The sequence below is a fragment of the Leguminivora glycinivorella genome, chromosome 24 (genome assembly GCF_023078275.1).
Source record: "Leguminivora glycinivorella isolate SPB_JAAS2020 chromosome 24, LegGlyc_1.1, whole genome shotgun sequence".
In the NCBI taxonomy this organism is placed as follows: Eukaryota; Metazoa; Arthropoda; class Insecta; order Lepidoptera; family Tortricidae; genus Leguminivora; species Leguminivora glycinivorella.
The window spans coordinates 7,997,035-8,008,865 of NC_062994.1; the positions used below are offsets into that span (position 1 = coordinate 7,997,035).

General features: G+C 40.6%; 1 protein-coding gene across 1 annotated transcript; it reads left to right on the forward strand.

The window, feature by feature from the left end:
• The first annotated feature begins 274 nt into the window (after nucleotides 1–274).
• LOC125238890 lies at nucleotides 275–11,631 on the forward strand. The gene is made up of 5 exons (XM_048146377.1): nucleotides 275–792; nucleotides 3,662–5,102; nucleotides 5,613–5,817; nucleotides 8,638–8,813; nucleotides 9,826–11,631. The coding sequence occupies exons 2-5, from the start codon at nucleotides 3,858–3,860 to the stop codon at nucleotides 10,699–10,701; spliced, it is 2,502 nt and encodes an 833-aa protein (XP_048002334.1). The 5' UTR covers nucleotides 275–792; nucleotides 3,662–3,857; the 3' UTR covers nucleotides 10,702–11,631.
• Nucleotides 11,632–11,831: the final 200 nt, after the last annotated feature.

The window sequence follows — 11,831 nt, forward strand, 5'->3', positions numbered from 1 at the left end:
AGAGAGAGGGACGGAGCTATGTAACTGCTATAGCTGTGTCCCTTTCTCTCAACCTAAACTGAACGTCTTTAGTACGTCATGGTAACCCCCAGATTGAGTATTAAAAGTATATCTGTATCTTTCAATATATAGTACCTATATTTAATGAGTGTGTAAAGGATGACATAAGGTTATTTAGATCCCGCTTAATACGTCGATCTATATTTTATTCTATATCTATGTTGATAACTTATCTTATCACATTAGTGAGCATCACACAACCGCGGACATAAGTCGAGTTTTACAACCAAAAACATCTGCGTTGTCACTTCATCCGATCTATCTCAAAGTTGACGAAAAGATTAATATATCATTTTAAATAAAATCTACATTTCAAATTGGAACACCAACATTTTGTGAGCGAGTGACTTTTTTCGGGCATTGTTCAAGTTGTTGTGATGTGAACTGCTTAAACTTTAGTGATATAAAAGATAAATATAACTAGTGAATTTAAAGGTGTTTTAAATTGTCAAACAACTAAAGTAACACAATAATATCTTTATGAATTTGGAAATAAAAGCGACCAAGACGCAGTTGTGATTAAGTACATTTTGAGTTTTATTTCTAAATTAAGTAGTGATCTCAAAGATAATAGATAACACAGTAAAATGACGATGGGCAATCTAAAATATGTGGAAAGTGCAATTAAAATGAAGTTTAAATCATTACTTGAAAAAATAAATGAGCCAAATTTTGTAATGGACAACTTCTACTCTGATAGTTTAATCAAAAAAATGTTGGAGCATGAGCCAGGTAATTAATAGTTATTTGTTATACAAGGGGGCAAAGTTGTATTTTAACGCCGAGTGTGGAATTGAAAAACGAGCAAGTGAACTTGCGAGTTTTTTAACACACGAGAAGTAAAATACATTTGCACCCGAGTGTAACACAAAACTTTTCCCCTCATTATAGCGAGGAAACTACAACGCAAAAAATGCGTTTATCACTGCTTCCAGTAGTTCCACGGGTGGTAAATCATCTTTATTACTAGATTCACCTACTTTTATCAATTTTGAAGCAGTTAATTTGACTTTATTCAAGGTCAAATTACTTTACCCACTAGTGGATAAAATGCGTTTTTACCCGCTGGTATTAAAGGACAAAACACGTGTTTCCGAGCTAGTGAGGGGAAAATTTATTTATACATACATCTGTGAGTGTGTTTAGTAAAACGTCCCACTTTGTCGATTACTATTAAGGCGAGATTTACTTGTATCTTTATGCGAATAAACTGACAAAGCGGCTTTATAGCTATCAACAAAGTGGGACGTTTTCCCGTGCACACTCACATACCTATACACCGTGTTTTTTTTTGTTTTCTGAATTCGACACGTAGCTAGGTTCATTATCAGGAACCACCCTGTATGTCACTTTTAGTTAAATTCGCAAAAAATAATTGTTCACCATTTTCATACATAATAAATTGATTTATTAGTGTGAGAGACCCTTAATAATAACATTCAAGTTAGTGTTAAGTGATTAACGGCACATGTCAAAACAAATAACATTTAGGAATTGGTAAAGGCTGTCACACACGTATTTAGAAATTATCTTTATTTTTTAATAACTCGATAAACGTAATTAAGAGTCAAGACGCTAGTTTCTTAGAGAAATTAATTCTATTTAATGTAATGAATTGTCCCTTAAAGTTAACGGAATTCAATAAAAACAGGGTGTATGTCCGTTTTTGTCGTATTGCTACGCATCAGTGCTTCTCTAATATTACTATTTTATTGTTAACCAAACTCTCTTATCTTATATGGTAAAAAATCTATCAAACTAAATCCCACTATCAGGAAAGGAAATGACAACATTTCGATGGTTATCTGAGTACACATTGACACGGGTCCATATTAGCTCATATAAATTTATTTGTTATAAAATTATTGTTTATACCGATTTGTGCTCCGAATGATCATTTCTCATAATTTTACTTATCATAATTTTGTTTCATTATTATCAATAGTAATACTATCACTGTTCATAATAATCATTTAGTCGAAAATTTTTAATCATAAACTCTATACAAATATTTAATAACAGTTATAATTTTGTGTTTAAGAAAATCCTTCATCATAAAATTATTTAAAAAGTTTTGGGGAAGTTCTATGAAAAACTTGTGCCATTTATAGAAGCGCGCCTGAAGCTTTTACAGTGACATACAATTTACATTAAAAATTAGTTTCTGGTTCGCTCACGGTCAACCTAACACGCTCCTCCTCGCTACGCTCGTCGTCGCACCTAACTGGACTGTCACATGTGATGTCTGTTCTGTTAAAAATAATATAACGATAAATTATATTACTCGCAATCGTTATGATCAATAAGTATATAAACATAAACATTAGTATAAAACGTATTTATGATGAATGACATTATGAACATAAGTCATTCGAAGTTACGATAGTTATTAACATAAAATTGTTATAAATAATGATTGTTATAATGTAAAATTGTATGAGAAACTTTTCGGACTACCAATAATCTATATAACAATTTTATATGAACTTTGGCGCACCCCCCCCCCCCCCCCCCCCCGATAGTACTCTTTATTATACTGTGGCATTGATGTGTTTGATTACAGCAAAGAGGATCGAGTATTATAGAGAGTTACTGTCGAAGTAAAATGTGTAACCACAGCGCATAGACTGCCATCTTAGCCTTATGCTTTAAGCATAAGTGGTAAATGCGAATAATAATTGTAATTTTTATGAATGTACCTGCACTTCCTAGCTGTAATTTAGTTTTAAGGAATACTTGCTGTGCCCTAACAGGGTTCATGTGTGAACTTACCTTATTGTAACACCTGCTTGTACCACATGATTATTATGCAATAAATTATGAATTATTATTATGAATTATCTCTTGACACAGGCTTAAAACTTTTGAACCTCAGTTTTGACATTTAGGCCCATATTTGGCTTGATATGTCTTAAAATGTCAAATATTAATATTAGTGCCATTTAGCTGAGCGTACCCCAAAGGTGTAATGCCATCTAGGCCACCGTACCTAGATGGCCACCGTACCTTTTTCTGTATGGTACTGAGGTACTTAATTACGTTTTTTTCTTAGACTTTTATCTGTCTATACGGAGTTATATATGTCTTTGGTTACAGTGTATGATTTTGTCATAACGTGGAGTTTTATATATATTTGTACAATGATCTCAATGTAGCCATAGATTAAATATAAGAAGATCATACAATCCCAGCATACATTAAAATACGCCCGCCTAAGAACGCGTATACACTACACGGACTACACCACACATTCGCTAGCTCGTAGTTCAACCCTAGAATCCATTCGCTAGTTCGTGTTGCAATTCCACGCTCACTTAAAATACAACTTTGCTCCCTTGTATAACAAATAAGTATTAAATAAAAACGAGATAGAATCACATTCATCATTTGTTTATTAAAAATAATAAACTAATGAACAGGTGCCGTAGCCAAATGGCATTTCTGCGACGCAAAACGAAAACGAAACGCCGCGAAAGATAGTGTGGCTCTGTCACGCCAATAAGCACGAGCGATATATCTACGAGCGTTTTTCGTGAGCGTTTGTGCCATTCGGCTACGTACCTAGAGATTTATTTGCTTTACACAGTTATTTTCTTTACAGAACTCAATGTAGCTTGTAGTTTAAGTATCCTGCTGGGTGAGCCCATTCGCAACCTGAGCGGTACCACCTCTCCGTGCGCGCGTTCCTAATCCGGCTCCTAGCTTTCGTCGTCAGGGATGAACTATGCTTCGCCAAACTTGCACATAAGATCAATGACCCACTTTGCCAAGCGTATCAAGAACTCGAATCTCCCGCAATGACACCCAGTCTCCGCCTGGCTTACCTAGAAGTAGCCCTTGCAGTCATCGAGAAAAACACCGGATTACACTGGCTGCTCGACAATGGGTCCTGGAAAGCAATTCTAAGCATCAAAGACCACCTAAATACTGTATACGTGATAAGACAGAAATACAAGTTCGTGTCAAAATTCGTATGGAGATTGAACGCTTCGGGTAGCGACGATTATGTTAGGCTGGTACTAAATTTTATCATGCAACCCTTAGTTACAGCAGATATTGCCCCAAATAAGTCTATACGACCGAACGAAGAGGCCGAAGCGTCCGAGTGGCTCGAGCCGATGCTCCTCATGCTGCTATCCATAACCAACGAGTACAATGAGCTGACCAAGTCCTCCCTAGTTGCAAACGCGCTGCTGAACAACTTCAAACTGATTAACCACCTCTGGATACTCTTTGATAGATTCCGCAAAAACAGCCTCACTTCTCTCCTGGCCAAACTCACTTTCCGCGTGTGCCTCGTCAAAACTTTACATAGCAAACCACTGACGGACGATACGGTGTACCACGCGGAAGATTTCGGGGAAGCCACGGCGGTGTATTTCAATACCGTACATTTCTTTACAATTAGACGGAACGCAATGATGGTGCTCGACTTTGGGTTCTCATGCAATGAATATTGGCATGGCTTGTGGCGCGATAGGAAGCCAAAAATGATTGCGAGAGATTGTATAGAGAACTTTCAGAACAAGGTGTTGTTCATGTACCTCGTGCCGCCAATCTGCTTCGTGACCAGGCACCTGCCGAAGACAATTCGCCAGAAAGAGGGGTACATGCAAGACTATATCATGAAACTCATACACATGTCTTGCGAACACTCTGCTAGGGCAGGTACCCTCCTGTCCGATCTTATCATAGAGTCCTCCGATACGGAAGCTATAGTCCTGAAGAGTGTAAAAAGACTGACTTGTTTGAACAACTCCATGAACAACGAACAGGCTAATCTAGTTTTTCAAGGACTTTTTTACGTACTCAAATATTTAGACCCCAATCCGGAACACTTTGACTACCTCTTGCCTTCTTATGGCAATTCAGAGACCAAATTGAGAGAAGACCAGGAGAACATGTTTGTCTACACTTATGTCTTGGAAGCTATCCTACTTTTGGTCAAGAATTTTCATATAAACTGGCATGAGAGCTTAGAAATCGTTTGTTTGTACAATGTCGTCCATAGTATAATATCAAGAACGAATGTACCCAGTAAGGTAAGCAAACAGCACAGCAACTACTTTCCTTCTAGTAAAATCAACTTTTTTAAAATTCTCAAAACGAATTTGAAAGATTAGGAAATATGGAATTAATATAAATGACTTATTTTGGAAGTAAATTTTACTTTACTTTTTTTACTTTTATATGAATTCGAGTTGAGTAATGTCTGTCTGTCTGTCTGTGGGGTCGTAGCTTTCGAACGGATTAACCGATTTAGATTTTGTTTTGTCTGTGTGAAAGCTGAATTAGTCGGATGTGTTCTTAGCCATGATTGATGAAAATCGGTGCACTAAGGCGAGGTTTTTACAAAATTAAAATTTTGTCATACAACTAGGGACCAAAAAATTCAAATTCGAAATTTCGCTGGGTACCATGGCGGGCTGAAGACCAGGGTTCGATTCCCGGCTCGGCCACCAGTGGGCCTTGTCGTTTCTTCTTTCGTGTATTATTATCTATTTCATTTTTATAATTTTGTCATAGTTTGTAACCTCCCCAAAATGTTCCAGTTCATAGTGACGGCGCTGAACGTGATAGCAGAGACAGTGCGTCAGTTCATGCCGCCAAACCTGTCACTGCTGATGGAGTCTAAGCCCGGCTCCGCCATCGACGACCTCGGCAAACTCGTCTACCTGAAGATGCGAGACCTGCCCTGGGAGGTGCGAGACTCGGCGCTAGAACTTCTACTCGTGTGCACCGAGATCTCTTACGTCAGTGAGTATCTACACTGACACACACACACACACACATTACACTTTGAGTAAAACCTTGAAATCATCTACATGAAGATGCGAGACCTGCCCTGGGAGGTGCGAGACTCGGCGCTAGAACTTCTGCTGGTTTGTACAGAGATCTCTTACGTCAGTGAGTATCTACACTGACACACACACAAACACAGACACACACACGCACGCACGCACGCACATTACACTTTGAATAAGACCTTGAAGTCATCTAGGTACATAAAGATGCGAGACCTGCCTTGAGAGGTGCGAGACTCGGCGCTAGAACTTCTACTCGTGTGCACCGAGATCTCTTACGTCAGTGAATACACTTATTATATGTCTCTGCATGACCTCGGCAAACTCGTCTACTTGAAGATGCGAGACCTGCCCTGGGGGGTGCGAGATTCAATGATCGAACTGCTATACGCTTGCACAGAGATCTCCTACGTCAGTAAGTACACTTATTATACGTTTGTGCATGATCTCGGCAAACTCGTCTACTTGAAGATGCGAGACCTGCCCTGGGAGGTGCGAGATTCAGTGATCGAACTGCTATACGCTTGCACAGACATCTCTTACGTCAGTGAGTACACTTATTATACGTTTGTGCATTACCTCGGCAAACTCGTCTACTTGAAGGTGCGAGACCTGCCCTGGGGGGTGCGAGATTCAGTGATCGAACTGCTATACGCTTGCACAGAGATCTCTTACGTCAGTGAGTACACTTATTATACGTTTGTGCATGACCTCGGCAAACTCGTCTACTTGAAGATGCGAGACCTGCCCTGGGGGGTGCGAGATTCAGTGATCGAACTGCTATACGCTTGCACAGAGATCTCTTACGTCAGTGAGTACACTTATTATACGTTTGTGCATTACCTCGGCAAACTCGTCTACTTGAAGATGCGAGACCTGCCCTGGGAGGTGCGAGATTCAGTGATCGAACTGCTATACGCTTGCACAGAGATCTTTCACGTCAGTAAGTATCTACCAGGTATCTACACTTAGTATACTTTTGAGCAAGACTAAATAGTCATCTACATTATCATCATGATCGTAGCTATATTTATTTGACGTTCGTAAACGCATTGTAACTAATAGGCCTACTTGAAAAATAAATTATCTTTCTTTAAACGTCACCTAGATTGGGTAACGTATGAAGTATAAACTGAAATAGATACCATACACTAAAGAAAAAGCGATCAAGCCCACTGGTGGCGAAGCCGGGAATCAAACCCGGGTCTCCAGCTAACGCGGCTGACGTGTTCGACCGCTACACCACCCCGACCGCCGAGGTACCCGTCGAAATTTCTCTAGTGTATGTTATCTCTGAAGGCTAGGCGCCTTTGACCAACTCTAAGGGCGAGCAATTAGTGCTTGCACCTCCTATATGAATCCTTTTGCAGGATTACGATATAGCGAGAGAGATGGTGCTGCCATCTATCGATGTAGGGAACAAATCAAATTATTTTATGAAATATTTTTTGATTTGTTTTTTTAAGTAGTAACACTACTATATATAAATTATAAACTGAAATAGATACCATACACTAAAGAAAAAGCGATCAAGCCCACTGGTGGCGAAGCCGGGAATCGAACCCGGGTCTCCAGCTAACGCGGCTGACGTGTTCGACCGCTACACCACCCCGACCGCCGAGGTACCCGTCGAAATTTCTCCCCCTAAATTGCTCGCCCTTAGAGTTGGTCAAACGCGCCTAGCCTTCAGAGATAACATACACTAGAGAAATTTCGACGGGTACCTCGGCGGTCGGGGTGGTGTAGCGGTCGAACACGTCAGCCGCGTTAGCTGGAGACCCGGGTTCGATTCCCGGCTTCGCCACCAGTGGGCTTGATCGCTTTTTCTTTAGTGTATGGTATCTATTTCAGTTTATAATTTATATATAGTAGTGTTACTACTTAAAAAAACAAATCAAAAAATATTTCATAAAATAATTTGATTTGTTCCCTACATTAACGTATGAAGGTTCAAGAGTTTCGCTTTATTTATAAATCGTAAGTATTGGTTACACAATCATAGCTAATGATTAGATAAGACTCAGAATATGTCTTCTTAATAGATAAAATATTGATGATAAGTTGATATCTGTGAAGTAACTTCGTAGTATCTCAGCATAGTTAACTTATCGTACATTTTAAAAATAGATACATTGTAATGGTATTTTCCCCTCACTAGCTCGGAAACACGTGTTTTGTCGTTTAATACCAGCGGGTAAAAACGCATTTTATCCACTAGTGGGTAAAGTAATTTGACCTTGAATAAAGTCAAATTAACTGCTTTAAAATTGATAAAAGTAGGTGAATCTAGTAATAAAGATGATTTACCACCTGTGGAACTACTGGAAGCAGTGATAAACGCATTTTTTGCGTTGTAGTTTACTCGCCATAGTGAGGGGAAAAGTTTTGTGTTACACACGAGTGCAAATGTATTTTACTTCTCGTCTATTGAAAAACTCGCAAGCTCAGGATTCTATTCTCGAACCACTCGCTTCGCTCGTGGTTTAACTATAGAATCCTTTCGCTTGCTCGTTTATCAATTTCACACTCGCCGTTAAAATACAACTTTGCACTCTTGTATAACAAATAACTATTAAGTAATACCAAGTTAATATTTAATACTATGACCTAGTTTCAACGAGCGCAGTTGTAGATATTCTAAAATCTTTTATGCATATACACTACTCCAGACTTGGGTACCTATTTATGAAATAAATAAACTTAGAAATATTTACGACCACCTTAATCACTCTGATTTGTCTGATCGACTTTTCACACGATTTCCTCTTTCCAGAATTCCCACCATTTCAAAAACAAATAATCGAGAACGAGCTAATAGTAGTTGCGGCGTCAGTAGCGCTCAACGACCAGGAATTCTACGTGCGAGCGTCGGCGCTACGCTGCCTCGGCGCAGCCTGCAAGGTCACCGCCGTGTGGGACCATCTCAAGAACAAACATCCTGATATACAGGTATGTATTCTTTCGTGCCTTCAATGCTGAGGATTGTGACATCATGTCATTCTAGCGGCGCTACGCTGCCTCGGCGCAGCCTGCAAGGTCACCGCCGTGTGGGACCATCTCAAGAACAAACATCCTGATATACAGGTATGTATTCTTTCGTGCCTTCAATGCTGAGGATTGTGACATCATGTCATTCTAGCGGCGTTAGTAGCTGCCTCGGCGCAGCCTGCAAGGTCACCGCCGTGTGGGACCATCTCAAGAACAAACATCCTGATATACAGGTATGTATTCTTTCGTGCCTTCAATGCTGAGGATTGTGACATCATGTCATTCTAGCGGCGTTAGTAGCTGCCTCGGCGCCGCCTGCAAAGTGTCCGCCGTGTGGGACCATCTCAAGAACAAACATCCTGATATACAGGTATGTATTCTTTCGTGCCTTCAATGCTGAGGATTGTGACATCATGTCATTCTAGCGGCGTTAGTAGCTGTCTCGGCGCCGCCTGCAAAGTGTCCGCCGTGTGGGACCATCTCAAGAACAAATGTCCTGACATACAGGTATGTATTCGTTCCCTCAACGCTGATTGGACATCAATGTCATCCTGTTAATAGTGGTAGCGGTGTCAGTAGCGCTCAACGACTAATTAAATGCTAATAAATCTCAAGCAAGGTGGTTCTCAATTCGTCTGTATGTTTTTTTTTAATGTTTGTTCCACGACATCTCCCTCGGTACTGTACCGAGTTTGAAAAAAAAATTAATTGAATGTAGGTATATGCATACAGATTGGTCCCATTTTTATCAGAACCCAGTTCTGATTATGGGATTCTGGAGAAATCAAGGGAACTCCTCAAACCTGAAAGGCATACATATGGTGATTTTTGTGTTTTTATAAGAACAGCATACATTTACGTAACGAAACAGTGACATTTGGTGCAGTGGAACTGCTGATGATGATCAGAACGGAACTCCTCATATAAAATGTTTTATTTTAACTACTGTCAAGTTCTCTATTCTCATTTCCAGGATTCCCTGCTGCACATTCTTCGCGACAACCCAGAAGGCATCCTACGCAAGGAAGCCTGCCACGTGCTCTGCGAGGTGTACCTCAATGTGAAGCTTGGCCCCGACTTCCGGCACGCTCTCTACGAGCAGATGGTCTCCTCCGCCGTCAGCGACCTCCACTGGGAGGTCCAACTCGCCGCCCTCAAGTTCTGGAAGATCGTCATCCACGACCACCTCTGCGATCAGGGCATGCTCGACGGCACCTTCCCGCCCGTAACCTTCTCCAAAGAATCAAGAAAAATCGTCACCCTCAACAAATCTGAAATACAGAGGAGACTCCTAAAAATCTTAGAAGAACTCGCTGCAATAGGATGCCTCACCGTCCTGTCCAAACTGTTACACGACGATACAGAAACCGAAATATTGGACGCTAATCTAGCCATCGCTCTGAATCTTCTAGATATCCTCAAGCGGTACGAAGTGACCGAATTCGTGAAGCGCATCGAAGGGGAACCAACGACCATGGAGGATTACTACACCGACAACGAAGCTATGGATTTGGACGACGTTGTAATCAAAACTGAAGATGACGAATCTGATAATGCTATCGAAGGCATTGTAAATACAGATTATATGAACTTGCTCGCGCAAATATACGACCGGCATATGAAAATAAAGAATGAGAAACCTGAACTACAGCTGAAGCCGATGATCAAGTTAATGCGTTATGTGAAGCCTTATTTATTTCTGAATCATTTGATAAGCAAGGACTTCAAGACGATAATAGAGTATAAGAAGCAGTGGAAAAGTGGAATACGCAGTGTTGAGTCGCTCTTAGATGATCTATTAGGCTTTTATGAGGTTCGCAATGATGTCAACAATTTGGACTGCTATTGACACTTGATTGTCTTTTCCATCACGGAAACCATTGGGTATTTCATACTTTTAAAAGGAAAAATTGAAAAATTCACACCTCCGGCAGGACTCGAAACTGCGACCTCTCTGGCTTTGCCGGAGCCAGCCGCGCTCCCAACTGCGCCACTGCCTGCTGGATGTGTGCGAATTTATCCATGCCTTCCCTCAATTCTTAAACGCCTTAGGGTGGCGTATAGCAAAATTTACCCGTAAGAATACATCCTAACAGGCACTGGAGTCTCAAGTTACATTGAGTATTTCTGAACATGCATTGGATATTTCTGAACTTTGAAGACGTGCTAGGAGCGGAAGACAACACGTAGAGTTCCTTCTGACACTTGAATAAAACGTAAAAGCTAAACCAAGCGGATGCTACCCTTGCTCATGTGACGCAAAGGCAGCACCCGCCAGTAAGAATGATTTGACAGTTTATGGAATCTAAAATGAACTGGACTTAATACTGGACCATGGGATACCAGACGCCTGCCTAATAAAATGGTATCTAATTTGATTTCCCCCACAATAAGTGACATCTATGATGGCTCATGGACAACACCGGTGTTAGAAGATGACAGCTCAAAGGTACCGAGAGGTGTGCGTCGCTTTGTTTTCTACCCAAGTTACCTAGCCAACTTCATAATCATAAATTTAAATAGATATCATACACGAAAGAAAAAACGACAGGGCCCACAGTTGGCCCAGCCGGGAATCGGCCATCTCTCTCGCTATATCGTAATCCTGCAAAGGACTCGTATAGGAGGTACAAGCACTAATTTCTCGCCCTTAGAGTTAGTCAAAGGCGCCTAGCCTTATCAGAGATAACATACACTAGAGAAATTTCGTCGGGTACCACGGCGGGCGGGTGGTCTAGTGGTGAGGACGTTAGCCGCGTAAGCTGAAGACCCGGGTTCGTTCCCGGCTCGGCCACCTGTGGGCCCTGTCGTTTTTTCTTTCGTGTATGATATCTATTTAAATTTATAATTTATATATAAATATATAGTAGGACTACTTGAAAAAAGAACAAATCGAAAAATATTCAATAAAATAATTTGGTTTGTTCCCTAGTTATAACTTCATAATCATTCTTCGCAATTGATCCTCCGTAGTGGCGC

Bases quoted from the DNA above. Each gene is read 5' to 3' on its own strand.
- LOC125238890 (XM_048146377.1), top strand. From the start codon at position 3,858: ATGACACCCAGTCTCCGCCTGGCTTACCTAGAAGTAGCCCTTGCAGTC. The intron at 5,103-5,612 runs GTAAGCAAACAG...AAAATGTTCCAG, and splicing joins GAACGAATGTACCCAGTAAG to TTCATAGTGACGGCGCTGAA. The intron at 5,818-8,637 runs GTGAGTATCTAC...TCCTCTTTCCAG, and splicing joins CACCGAGATCTCTTACGTCA to AATTCCCACCATTTCAAAAA.